General features: G+C 41.5%; 1 protein-coding gene across 2 annotated transcripts in view; it reads right to left on the bottom strand.

The window, feature by feature from the left end:
* LOC105918014 (ATP-binding cassette sub-family D member 3) overlaps nt 1-14,773 on the bottom strand; it is a 92,193-nt gene that overhangs the window by 14,022 nt on the left and 63,398 nt on the right. For both annotated transcript variants that reach the window (XM_036124859.1, XM_036124860.1), the window contains exons 19-21: nt 10,349-10,438; nt 10,147-10,266; nt 9,930-10,034 (exon numbers count right to left, since the gene is read on the bottom strand). In XM_036124859.1, the coding sequence (XP_035980752.1) occupies nt 9,930-10,034; nt 10,147-10,266; nt 10,349-10,438 (315 nt within the window). The remainder of the gene's footprint in view (nt 1-9,929; nt 10,035-10,146; nt 10,267-10,348; nt 10,439-14,773) is intronic.

Below are 14,773 nucleotides of genomic sequence, written 5' to 3'. Positions count from 1 at the left end.
TGTTGCTAACCGGAATTAGCTCTAGGAAGCCTGTACAAACTTCTGCTTGACAGATTTGGTGAATTTTAGGATTTTCTCCCTTTTTAGGCACTTCTCAGTACAGGATTTCAACCAAACTAACAGAGTAACATCACCCGGTGATACTGAACACAGCCATGCTAGCAGCTAACCGTTAGCATGTTGCTAACCGGAAATAGCTTTAGGAAGGTCCTACCAACAGCTGCTTAGCCAGAGTTCTTCAACCTTTACAGACAGAGAGGGCTGTAGCTGTCAGTGAGTCTCCATGACAACGCTGCTAGCAAGAGGCTCCTAGGAGGTCCATTGACTTAACATGGCACCTTTCAACAGCCGCTGCGAGGGCTGTGAAGACCGTAGGAACCTGAAATTCGCAGTGTTACTTCCTGTTGCTATTTCTGACGGTACGGTACGCACCAAGTGGCAGGCGCCTTGCTAAATTTCTTCAGAAATTTTTCTAGTATTAATATTATTCTTTATTATTCCACGATTAATGCGGCCCGAACCGTAGCGTGCACCCCCACGATATAGGTACCAAAACGTGCGGCTCGGTCGGGAATAGTGTGCTACTACTTTTATTGGGGTTTCGAGTTACCATGGCAACGCAATAAGTGATAAACCACCCCCCAAAAAACCCATATTAAGCAATGGAGTCGGGTAGAAAGAAAGCCTCAAAAAACCCTCAAAATGACCATTTTCAACGCTGTACTGTGTCGCCATGCTTTCACCTACGAAAACCGTTTAGCTTCCAGTTTGTAGATATTTCTGTGACCTACTCAGAAGTGAAAACGGGATGTGGATATCTGTTATCGTCTCCTCACAAGTACTCCTCAAAGCTCATGTCCAAAAATCAGCGAAATCATCGTTTACAATGAAAGTCAATGACGGAATTCTCCAACCGCTAGAGTGGCCCACTCTAGCTTTTTTAAAGATTTCAAAACTCCGAACAACTTGACCTTACTCGCTCAATTTTCACTCTATGTAGACAAATTATACATCAAAACGTAGGAATTTTTGTCTGGATTCGGGAAATGTAACCCTCATTGGTGTGGCATTTATAGATTTTTCGCAAATCACCTCAGAGCGACACAAACCCGAAACCTCCCCCATTCATTTCCTATGGAGCGGTTTTGAAAAATGACGTCTGAAAATCCAAAACATCACATGTTTTCGCATCGTCACTACTCCTAAACCGTTTTATGTACAGGCATGAGACTTTCACACATGAATGTCCCAACCCTTCTGGCACTCAAGAAAAATGAATTTTGTAGATAACTGTTACGGTTTTTCCACAGGAACAATTTGTTCGGGAGTAGCAAATGTGCAAAATCCTGAAATCGCTTTGGAGCTGCATTTTCCCACATCATCCACTTTTTTACATCGTCGCTGTGCCTACACAGATTTTTGTAAAAATATGAAAATGAGCTATATTGTCATCAAAAGCCTGCTGATACACACAGTGAAAGAATTATTTTGATATCTCTTATACTTTTTTAGCCAGAGCGATTTGTTCGGGACCATTTTCAGAGGATTTCTGAAATTTCATAAAAATGTCCTTTAGATCATAATTTTTTACGCCTTTATTAAACTTTTTCCAGCAAAAACCGATAGCAAGTCTTCTTCCCCTATCCGTTACGAAATAAACACAGAAAAAATTACGTCTCTACCATTTACGGTTCCGGAGAAATCGTGCGTTGTTCGAGGCAAAGTTCTCCATTATAATCCAATAGGCAGACTTGGACACCAAGTGTCTGCACTTTTTTAGACTGGCCCGCTGCAGCTGTGTCAGTGAGTTTCCATGACGACGGAACTCTGAGGGCCAGTGGGAGACGCTCCATTGAGATACAATGGCAACTTTCGACGCCCGCTGCAGCGGCTGTGATTAATGTAGGAACCTGAAATTCGCACAGTCACTTCCTCTTAACATTTTAAAATTTTCACGTGACTTTCAGCCATGTGTCAGTTTACTGTCCCATTTTGGATTTTACATGCTTTCCTATTGGGCCTTTGCTTCCAACAGGACCTGGCATGATGCCAGACACGACCCAATTGGCCAATACAGCACCACCCACATGTGGGAAATGGCACTACACACCATTTTGGTCAAATGTTGAGTTCTGGGCCCAGATGTGGTGAGGCTGAGTTTCTAAAGGAGGCCAATCTGTCCCATGAACTTTTGTCACGTTTGGTGACATTAAGTATTGGCACCCCTATTTGAGGCACTTCCCAGTACAGGATTTGGACCAAACTGAGAGAGTACAATCACCTGGTGATACTGAACACAATGTTGTTAGCGGCTAACAGTTAGCATGTTGCTAACCGGAAGTAGCTCTAGGAAGGTCTCACCAACTTCTGCTTCACAGAGTCTGTTCTTCCTTTAGAGAGAAAGCTACACAAGAAATTTGGGTTACGTCGCATCAAGCATCTCCAAGCTATGAGGTGTCAAACATCCAATGCTTTTCAATGGGGGACCAAACCCCTTATCTTCCCAATGATGCATGCCCATATATGGCGCTACAGCATAGCTCAGAGGGAAAGTGCAGGCTTTGCATGCAAGAGGTCGTGGGTTCGAAACCCGGCTTGGGTGACTAAGATTTTTGTGTTATAATCCCCACAGTGTGTATATTAAAACATGTGTGCTGATCCCATTAAGTATTTTTTTGTACCACCCGCCATTTTGAGTTACCATGCAAACGTTATAAACAACATATTTTCTCCCTATTTGAGGCTCATCCCAGTACAGGATTTTGACCAAACTAACAGAGTACACTCAATCAGTGATACCAAACACAACCATGTTAGCGGCTAACAGTTAGCATGTTGCTAACCGGAAGTAGCTCTAGGAAGCCTGTACAAACTTCTGCTTGACAGATTTGGTGAATTTTAGGATTTTCTCCCTTTTTAGGCACTTGTCAGTACAGGATTTCAACCAAACTAACAGAGTAACATCATCCGGTGATACTGAACACAGCCATGCTAGCGGCTAACCGTTAGCATGTTGCTAACCGAAAATAGCTTTAGGAAGGTCCTACCAACTGCTGCTTAGCCAGAGTTCTTCTGCCTTTACAGACAGAGAGGGCTGCAGCTGTCAGTGAGTCTCCATGACAACGCTGCTAGCAAGAGGCTCCTAGGAGGTCCATTGACTTAACATGGCACCTTTCAACGGCCGCTGCGAGGGCTGTGAAGACCGTAGGAAGCTGAAATTTGCAGTGTTACTTCCTGTTGCTATTTCTGACGGTACGGTACGCACTAAGTGGCAGGCGCCTTGCTAAATTTCTTCAGAAATTTTTCTAGTTATTGCTTTTTATTCTTCCGTCACCGTCAATACAGCCCGAACCGTAGGCTGTACCCCCACAAACTATATATCAAAACATGTGTCTCGACGCCGCGAAGTGTGCTATTTGTACTTGATGCTATTTAAAGTTACCGTGGTGACAAAATTAACCAAAAACCACTTCTCAAAACCACTTCCTACACACAGTTGACCTCACAAAAATGCAGAGCTCAGCATGGCACTTTTTTTCGGTACAGTGGTTTAGGTGTTGGGCTGGTGCACCAAAGGTCGCAGGTTCGCAACCCGCCTTGGGGTACCCAATATTTTTTTATTTTTTTTACAAGTAACAAATAAATAATTTGAACAACTGATGTAAATGAATGAATGATGAAAAAATTGCAACAGCAAGAACTACCCCCGGCCAATACAGCACCACTCACCTGTGGGAAATGGCACTACACACCATTTTTGTCAAATGTTGAGTTCTGGGCCCAGATTTGGTGAGGCTTAGTTGCTAAAGGAGGCCAATCTGACACATGGCCTTTGGTGAGCTTTGGTGACATTAAGTATTGGCACCCTTTTTGAGGAACTTCCCAGTACAGGATTTGGACCAAACTAACAGAGTACAATCACCCGGTGATATTGGACACAACCATGTTAGCGGCTAACGCTTAGCATGTCGCTAACCGGAAGTAGCTCTAGGAAGGTCTCACCAACTTCTGCTTCACAGAGTTTGTACTTCCTTTAGTAGTTTGTAATGCCTTTAACATTTTTACTCACATATTTAATTTTTTCATGCTACATTGAAGTATTTAATCATGTTTTAATAACACCAATTTTCCATGCTGCTTGGATGCAGACCTTCTCCTGTCGGCTGGTTTCTTTGGTGAGGCTTAGTTACTAAAGGAGGCCGATCTGACACATGGCCTTTGGTGAGCTTTGGTGACATTAAGTATTGGCACCCTTTTTGAGGAACTTCCCAGTACAGGATTTGGACCAAACTAACAGAGTACAATCACCCGGTGATACTGGACACAACCATGTTAGCGGCTAGCGCTTAGCATGTCGCTAACCGGAAGTAGCTCTAGGAAGGTCTCACCAACTTCTGCTTCACAGAGTTTGTACTTCCTTTAGTAGTTTGTAATGCCTTTAACATTTTTATTCACATATTTAATTTTTTCATGCTACATTGAAGTATTTAATCATGTTTTAATAACACCAATTTTCCATGCTGCTTGGATGCAGACCTTCTCCAGTCGGCTGGTTTTGACGAAGACAAATCCTTTTCACACTCAGAAGATTTGATTTAAAATCCCCAAGTGATAAAAGCCTACGACCAAGGAACTCGGAAGCTTTTCCTTTGACGGTTACGCGCACCACCAGGCGGGCGCCTTCTTCAACTTCTTCAGAAGTTGAACGTTTCTAGTTTAAAATTCTTCTTCTAACGTATAAAGCCCTTAATAATCAAACTCCATCATATATCAGAGCTCTGATTACCCCGTATCTTCCTAACAGAGCACTTCGCTCTCAGACTGCAGGTCTGCTGGTGGTTCCTAGAGTCTCTAAAAGTAGAATGGGAGGCAGATCCTTTAGCTATCAGGCTCCTCTCCTGTGGAACCACCTCCCAGTTTTGGTCCGTGAGGCAGACACCCTGTCTACTTTTAAGACTAGGCTTAAAACTTTTCTTTTTGACAAAAATTATAACTAGTGGCTCATGTTACTCTCAGCTACCTTTATAGTTTTACTGCTATAGGCTTAGGCTACTGGAGTATATCAGGATCTAATTTTCTCACTCTATTGAGTTCTACTGTTCTTCAATTATGCATTACGTGTTGTAATTTCTGCTTTAACTTTCTGTTCTCTCTCTTTTATCTTCATAGTAGGTACACCTGGTCTGGCGTTCTGTTAACTGTGACATCATCCAGAGAAGACGGCTCATCCGCTACTACCATCTAATGTAGAACAGATTACTAGATCAATGTGTGCTTCTGTGCTTTTTTGTTTCTCTTGTTGTGTCTCTGCTCTGTCTTCTGTAACCCCCAGTCGGTCGAGGCACATGACCGTTCATACTGAGCCCGGTTCTGCCGGAGGTTTTTCCTTCCCGCTAATGGGTGGTTTTTCTTCCCACTGTCGCTTCATGCTTGCTCAGTATGAGGGATTGCAGCAAAGCCATGTACAATGCAGATGACTCTTCCTGTGGCTCTACACTTCCCCAGGAGTGAATGCTGCTTGTCAGGACTTTGATGCAATCAACTGGTTTCCTTATATAGGACATTTTTGACCAATCTGTATAATCTGACCCAATCTGTATAATATGATTGAACTTGACTTTGTAAAGTGCCTTGAGATGACATGTTTCATGATTTGGCGCTATATAAATAAAATTGAATTGAATTGAAAACATAAAGGGGTGCAGCTGTGAATAGAGGGTGTTTGCCAGGTTGTCTTGTAAAATTAACTGAAAAACAGGAGAAAACAAAGCATGCGGTTGCAGCTCAAAGATGTTGAACTAAGCAGAGCTCCTTTACCACAGAATGAAAATAACTTTAAGAGTAGGTTCCACTAAAAACCTGCAGAGACATATCAGAGCGGTCAATTTAGAGAAGATTTTAGTTCTGGTTCTTTTCTATGGATGTGTTTGCAGTTGTTCTTAATTTGTGCAACCAAAAAGTTTGACTAAAATATCACACCGTTCTGTAAATAAACTGCTGTATTTTCTTCAATTCTTAACTTAATTTTAATCTTAATAAGCCTTATCTATTTATAATTGCACAGTATTTTTCTTTCGGTTCAGCTGTATAGTTTAACTTTAAATTTAGCATTTTTTTTCATATTAATTAATCTTGTGTGTAAGTCTGGTGTCCAGGCCAGGGGTTAAAGCAAAAGTAATCAATTTGATGGAAAATCTTCAGTTAGAAACACTTCTGTGCAGTTTTTCCTTTTCTTTTTTGGACTTAGTTTCCTTAATATAATCTGTATGCATCAAAATCCTTATTTTATTTTACGAGTGTCCTGGTATGGAGCTGCATATTGATCGACAGTCTGGATTTCTTTTTTTTTACCTTTTCCAAATCTGACCCAGTCAATTGAGGGACATTGTTTTAGTTTGTGGGACTGAGGGACACCATCGTCAACAGTCGATATATCCGACCTTTCAAGAAAAAGCACATTCACGCTAAATTAGCCTGAGAAAGTGCATTACTCTTCTTCATGTTTTGAATATAAACTTAATGGCGAATCAGGAAGAGATCCCTTGTTGGTCACCCGCGTTAATCAGTTATGTTACTGGAAGCGAGGGAATAAACGCTGACAGATGACATGGCCACAAGCGGAAACACTACTGATTACAAGAGGGACCAACACAGATGGATACGCTTACTCAGGAAGGTGTCAGATGTTCAATCCCCTGAATTCTCTGACTTGCTGGTTTGCATATATCCAGAGAAAACCTTTGGCCACCACTACTTTCATTCATGTCATCTATAGCCAGTTTGAGATGTTCTTCCAAAAGTTAAAATGATGGAACACCGACAAACTGGCAGATGTCCACTTTCAAAGACCCATCCTACACTTTTTGTGATTGGCTAATGTCCTGGCTCTGCCAGTTTTTATTGGTTGAGAGCAGCTTCAGTTTAAAACCTTGAATAAAAAGTTTAAACAGAACCAAGTGGATCTATTTTTTTTGCCCTCATCTTCCAATTGATGGAAATCCATCGCAGCGACAGAACTTTAGCCCATGGTCTAGGCCAGGCATCATCAACCTTTCAGAAGTTGAGAGCTACTTCTTTGGTACTGTGTCCTACGAAGTGCTACCGGTACTGACCTTGGAACTACAAGAGTCAGAGCTCACCCTAACTTTATGTAATATAAACACGTTTTTTAATGGAGTTATCATTTTAAATCTATATAAGTACAAGTATGATTAAAAAGCAGACGCAACTAAATAAAGTAAGATATTAGATGCAGCTTACTGAAGGGTTGTGCTATTTTTTAACAGGCTTGAAGGCACCACATTAGGTCCTCTAGGGCTACCTGGTGCCCGCGGGCACTGTGTTGGTGACCCCTGGTCTAGGCCTACCCATTTTTTCCACTTTCACACCTGAATTTCCCAACTATGGGACAGCACAGGTATTTCTATTCTATTAAACATGGGCAAGAATGGTTTGAAAAAAAGACAGCATTTATTATGCCTGAATTTAAATCAGCAGCTTACATTTTTGATGAATGTGTAATTATTTTTAATGTCTATTTGTGGACTAAAAAACAAAACAAAAACAGCTTAACTTAGCCTTGAAGTACACTACAAAGGTTCTGTTTTATATAAATAGAATTACGGTTTTAAATTAAAAAAAAAAACATCCAGAATGCAATATGCAAGTGAAATTTTAAGCAGTTTTGGCTTCTCACCACTTTCACTACAGGGGCAGTTAACCAAAAAACGGCTTTTGACCCTAGAACGTTTTAGTTAGGGTTAAGGATTTCTCCTAAAAAAGAAATAATCCCAAAAAAGAATTACATAATTTTTACTCATAAAATGAGTTTAAGTAATTATATGAAAATCTGCAGAATATCTACATTTTTTAAATAATCGATTACTAAAATAATCGTTTATCACAGGCCTGCACTGAGCTGCTCCAAGCAGGTGGTCGCAAAAACACGTGGCATCACTGTCCCGGGTGTCTGCTGGAAAAGAAACAGCTCTACGTGCTCAACTAGCTAAGCTAACAAAACATTTAACCATCCTATCCCCACTTTGTCCTGCTGGGAAAAGGTGTGGGAATTGTGGGAATTTGCCACAAGAAATGTAGGCAACAGGTATGCTCAACTACAATCAGAATTTACTAAGGTAAAAGGTCCGAGGAGAGTCCGCAGTATGTGCACAGCATGCCCAAGTATGTGGGAGCTGTAATATTGTATTTTAATCAGTAAGGCACACCAAGAGCCAACTTTAGCTTAACAACCGTGTTAGTCCATTTATTAGTTGTTCTTCTGGGGCCCGTTCTTCGTACGTCGCTAACTCAGTTAGCTGGATTTGATTGTTGACGATTTGGCATGATCTTGGATCGTTTGGTTCTTCGAAACTCATCTTGGACTTGCTGTCATAGCAACATGTGCGCCAGCTTAAACCTGCTGGCGAGCAGGCTTATTTCATGTAAACAGGATTAGATCACGGCTGTATAAGCGGAGGAGATAGGGAAGTCTGTCATAGCCATGTCCATTTTTACGACTGCAACCTGTTGCGGAAGGTGCAAAAATAATTTACAGAGTTTTTCAAATTAATCGCGTATTGCGCAATAGACAGGATCCTTTAGCACAGCGCGACAGTGTAATTGTGGAGAGATTTTTCTTGGTGGCTGTTATAAACAGACACACACATCATTTAACAGTGGCTTTTAAAGAGGAAAAAGTGGTGTTGGAGCCATAAATCTAAAATATTTAAGTTATTTGTATGATGGTTTGCTTTTTATTTTTATCATATTCAGTAAGAAGATTTGTTCAGGCCATTTTATTGTGAAGTTTAGTTTTACTTTGAAAGGCGTGCTTCCTGATGAGCCGTTTATTGTATTACAAAAAAACTATGGATGGATTATCTAGACACGGAGCAATACAGTTTTACCGTGTAAACTGTGTATGACTTGGAAAAGGAAGAACTTAAATTTTTTATAGATAAAGTTTTTTTTGTTAAAATTCCTAGTTTGCACGTGTCCTTCACTTCCAGTGTCTAAGGAATGACACCAAAATTTGGATCTCTTGACATAACAAGTGCCTTTTTAAAATAAAGTATAATAATTAAAGGCTACCATTTTGTAGAATATTCTTGTATTTCACTTTTACTTGTTCCCATGTTCTAGTGGGTCCCGTGAAGGCTCTGATATAAAAGAACAAAGTAAATATCAAATTATTAAAATGCAAAAATTCATACTGTAGAAAGTGATAGAAACATCTACCATGGACAGTATTTACGCATTAATTTGTCTGCTGCTTTTTGCCAGCCCTCTCTCCTGGCTTTAACAGATTTTGAGGTGTTTTAATTATTGACTCAAATTTGGCATAACCTTCCAAGCTCTTGTTTTGCTTGGGAGAAAAACTGTGGGCGTTCTTTGGCCATGCTGAACAGCCAATAGCAGCGTTGCTGATCATTGTTTCTGCTATTGATACATTTCCCCTTTTTAACAAATACATGAACGCGCAGTTATCTCAGATAACTCAATACAGCCATACTAATCATATACAACAGGTGTGTTTGAAGAACCCAATTAGCCGGATCAGGATTAGACGGATGAAATCATCTTGGATGTCTCATTTGATCTCGGATGTTTTAAGCAACGTACGAAGAACAGGCCATTGCTCTGAGACCTCAGCAAAACAAAAACAAAACAAAGTGCCACGCTCCACCTAGTGGTCAGAAACATGCTTCACAGAAGCCTACCCACCTCAGTCCAGAAGGTGAATTTTGAATGTCATATTTTAATAATAATAATACGGTTTACGGTTTACTGTTTACAGAGTTTTAATGATCAAATCAGAATAATCCATATCTGCATCTGGATGCATTGATAAATATCCACCCATCCAGAGTTACTGCTGATTTCACCTGTATGGGAAGTCATCTACATCTATGCTGTGCCTTTGGCCTTACCGTTCTGCAGTGGCTGTAAATGTAGTCCTCCACATCGACACTCACTGCACTGGTACACTCATCCAGGATGGCAAACTGGGGCTTGTGGTAGAACAGTCTGGCCATCTTCACATTGAAACATATCCAACAAAAAAATAACTGTGTTGTTTTGAACTTCTTAATTCAAGTTCTATACAAAGCAGTGAGAAAAGAGTTCAGTACCATGGTGAGTCCTTACCGCCATTCGCTGCTTCTCCCCTCCACTGAGAACATCCATCCAATCCTGGACAGCGTCCCAGCTGCCCTCCCTGTCTAGAATGTGGCCAAGCTGAACGTTGTCAAGATACTCCTTCAGTATCTGGACAAATATGAATCATGCTGTTCATTAGCCCACAGGCAATGTAAGCTGAACATGCATTAATGAATGTCCTGTGATCTACCTGATCTGAGATGCCTTTCCTTCGCTGCTCTTCAACACTGTCTGGATAAATTACTTGATCCCTCAGAGAACCCAGGGTCATGTAAGGTCTCTGTAAGAAAGGCAATCAAACAAAACAAAAGCATCTATCTCAATTTTGCTGATTTCAGCTGAAGTTATCAGTTATCAATAATTTCCCCGGCTCCTGGGCTTTTTCCATATCCAGCTAAAAGTCAAGACAGTGTTCCCCAGAAAGTGTCAAACAACTAAAAAGTCTAAAAGATCTGAAGTGAAAGTCTTTATGAATACAGTGACTCGTTTACAGATTCAAGGTAGCCTACTTTACAAAATGTGTGTGTGGGCAGACTTCCTAATCGAAGTATGGGTGGGATTTTCACAATCCAATGATTTGGTTTAGGCCTACATTACAAAAATCACCATTAAGCTATAATCAAGCTCAATGCAGAAACTAGATAGTGCCGTTTCAAACTGATAGACATTGTAGAGTGAAATGGACACAAGGAGACCAGTGGTGTGCACAGTCACGCTAATCCGCAAACAGTTTATTGGCTTTCGACACCTCATGGGTTAAAGTAAAAATAATCAGTTTGATTGAAAAAAAAAATTCTAGTTAGCCCGTATATTCCCGGGCCGTGGACATCATGCCACATTAGTTACCTAACTTGCTTATTGTGCAAAGTCAACATTAACCAAATCTGGTACTTTTAAAATATGCATTGACAATTATCTCTGACACCTTTCAGCTTTAGAGCCTTGGTGTCATCCTGGACAGCCCTCTCCATCCTCTTCTTCACTTTCCTTCACTTTCCACATCCATGACATCACCTGGTTAACTTTCATATTTGCAGCATCAAGTTCTTCCTTCACACTTTTGCCAAACTGGTTCACAGTCCATTCACCCCTTGACTTTTCAATTTCATCTCCCTTCCCTCCCCGTCCTCCAGAAAACCTCCATAAATTGCAAAGACAGCAGCTTGCATCATTACATCGCCTACTTCACACCACCTCATGTCGCTTCATACCGCGCTCCACTCTTTTTAAAAATAAAAAATAACTTCATAAAAGCTTTCTGAGAATCGCCTTTCTCTGGCCTCACCCAGTTAGAACGTGTTCTCCAGTCCATGTTGTAGCTGCAGTTTATGTTTTTATTTATTGACGTAGTTTCCTTAATTATCTGTATGCATCAAAATCCTTGTGATTTTATATAACCAGTGTCCTGGCTGAGCTGCTCCTGAGGTGGAAGCGGCTGCTTATTGACTGACAGCCGATGCAGCTCTGCCTTCTTTGTTACAGAAAAGCGCAGGTGGAATTTTTTTTAATTTTTACTTTTTTTTTTACTTTTTCTGAATCAGACCCACTTAAATGCGGGACACTGTTTCACATTCCGACCCTTCTAAAAAAAAAAAAAAAAAAAAGGTTACACTTCATTTGAAGCTGTTCAAATAAAGTGTTACCAAAAAAAAAAAACGTGCCATGCTAAATTAGCCTGAGCTAGCGTGTAGCTCAAGTTTTAAATAAAATGTAATAGCGAATCATGAGATCACTGGTTGGTTTATCAGCTAAGTTACTGGCAGGGAGGGAATAAACGCTGACAGGTGACCTAGCTACAGGTGGAAATAACTCATTAATTAACAGACACGCTTACCGATGAAGCTGTTGTCAAATGTTCATTCCGGTGAACTTTATTACCTGCTGGTTTGCATAAATCTAAAGAAAACTTTGACCACCGCTACTTTCATTCATGCCATATGAGGGCAGTTCAAAATGCTCTCCCAAAAGTTAAAATGATTGAACACCGATACACCTCAGACTGGCAGATCTCCAATTCACAAAGATCCGCCCTACTCTCTTTACTATTGGCTAATGTCCCGGCTCTGCCAGGTTTCATTGGATGAGAGCAGCTTGTTTAATACCTTGCATTAAAAGTCTAGACTGTCTAGACCAGGGGTCGGCAACCTTTACCACTCAAAGAGCCATTTGGACCCGTTTCACACAGTAAAGAAAACAGTGGGAGCCATAAAACCCTTTTGAAATTTTAAATTAAATCACACTGCATATAACACATTTTTTTGCGACACAATAGACCAGGAGCAGAACCAACGCATCTTTGCCTTTTTTTTTTTTGTAGAAGTACAAAACTTCTACTGTTGTTTTATGGAAATCATCAACTCTGCTAATGTCAGAGATTTTATTTTGAATAAAGCTTGGTGCGAGTAAACGCACGTCATGGTTGGATTATTTGATTTTCATCCCATATAAACGGTAACCTGACAACAGCCAGCTGCATGTATCGCTCCGCCTAGCTCCACTCATATACATCTGGGACACGGCTGATTGAAAGTGATTTCCCCAACCAAATTTTTGGTCTGGCCAATCAGGACGCAGGGCAGGTGTTTCATGGATGTGACGTAGTGGAGAAGCCACCGTGAGATTCCAACAACAATGGCGGCTCGCATCGAGGAAGCAAGCGTTAGCATTGATGCTGCTATTTCTTCCGTGTTGTCCAATCTATCTGATATTGTTTCATTAAAAGAACATCAGAGAACGGCTCTTAAGGCTTTTGTTGGTGGAAACCATGTTTTCGCCCTTCTCCCGACCGGATTTGGCAAGTTTTGTTTTCCGGGGCGCGTACGCAGACGTGCAACGCGGACGCGTCCCCGGAGCGGTTAGCGGGAACCATATTAGGAGGCCTTTAGTCCTCAACGCGGTCAGCCCGGGATCGACTCCGACCCGTGGCGCTTTGCCCCCTGTCTTCCCCCTCCTCCTGTCAGCTTACTGTCAATAAAAGGTGTGCCACTACAGTGTTTCCCGCAGGAATTTGCTTATGCGAGGCGGACCGACTCGCGGAGGGGGTGGTGGACGACACGTTTTCCGCGGACCGGCTCGCGGAGCGGGGGGTGGGGGGGTGGGGGGGGGCGGGAAACCCTGCACTAGAGCCGCAAACACATAAAAAAATAAATAAAAAAAAAAAGGTTTTTTTTTCCTGCGTCGGTCTCATCAGCGTCACAGGTTAGCTTCGGTGTGAGTGGTTGAAATAGCACGTCGATAAAGATGACAGACAAGTGGCTTATCCAATCATATGCAAGGAGTTTTGATAAGGCCCAGCCTTCAGTAAAGGCAATCCCTATGGCCGTGTCCCAGATGTATGTGAGTGGAGCTAGGCGGAGCGATACATGCAGCTGGCTGTTGTCAGGTTATATAAACGGTACTTTCGGAATACTTTTCTTTTTAATCTGAACACATTTTAATCACATCCAGGAAAGTTACGCACGTGAACGAGCTCCTGTCATTAACCAGCTAACAGCTGCATTAGACAAGCTATCAGACGTTCAGGCGGCACCTGCAGCTCGACTTCAGCTGCGCAGTACTCTGCTCACAGCCTCAAGCCAAGCGCAGTTCAGTTTTCCTCACTTTGAAAATGAACAAACGTCAGATATAGAAACGACTCTTACCCTGCTGTTTAGCTCTCTTCACCCTCATCAATGACTCCATGTTATTTTAGGTCCCGTGTCACTGTGGTCCCCTTGTCATTTGTAGAATTTACTACAAAAAAACAGCATCTGAAAATGCCGCCTTCTCTGTGCTCACTGTGTTTATTTCGCTCTGCAGCCACTCAGCAAGCATTATTTCTTCTTCTTGAGTTTATTGGCAGTTGGCAAACATCTTTTCAGTGCGCATTACTGCCACCAACTGGTGAGGAGTGTTTGTCAGCCAACATTGACGACTGCCTGCATGAGGTACAGTTCTGTGACATAATTGTTTTCAACAGCTGAGCCGCATCAGAGGCATCAAAGAGCCGCATGCGGCTCCGGAGCCGCGGGTTGCCGACCCCTGGTCTAGACGCTCATTTTCCAAACGGAAATCCGTCGCAGCAACGGAGAACTTTAACCCATGCGACACCTGTAAGTACGATAATGTTCAAAAGATGTCCTGACTCTCACTATACATGCACACAGACTTCTCCACAACAGTGGCACAGATCCACAAATCCATGGTTAATAGCTGTGCTGACTTCTTCTTGTTATGATGTGGTCTTATCGTGATATGCTGGTGTATTTTTTTCTTTTATTTTATGTAAACAGTGCGCTGCTGTGTGACCCTTACCCACAGATCTTCTACATGGGGGTCGTGGAGGTATGTAAAGATGGTTAATTTGATTGAAGTTCTAATTTCAGATGCGTATACGGTCCTGTTTCACAGGAAATAAATGTTCACTTCCGGAAGTATCCCAAAATAGGAGTCGTCGAAAGTAAAGCCCCATGGACGAAGTAATTGTGATAAGCTAACAAACTAAAATATGCTATATTCTAATCAGATATGGTCAATACACTGACTTGTAGGAGATCAAAACATAGGATATATTACTGATAATTTAATACTTTACCCCTATATTACTGGTAATTTGTCTTTCTTTAATTGCTTACCA

This window comes from Fundulus heteroclitus, chromosome 21 (genome assembly GCF_011125445.2).
Source record: "Fundulus heteroclitus isolate FHET01 chromosome 21, MU-UCD_Fhet_4.1, whole genome shotgun sequence".
Taxonomy (NCBI): domain Eukaryota; kingdom Metazoa; phylum Chordata; class Actinopteri; order Cyprinodontiformes; family Fundulidae; genus Fundulus; species Fundulus heteroclitus.
Note: the sequence above shows the minus strand (reverse complement) of the source record. Positions and strands in the feature narration are given on the sequence as shown.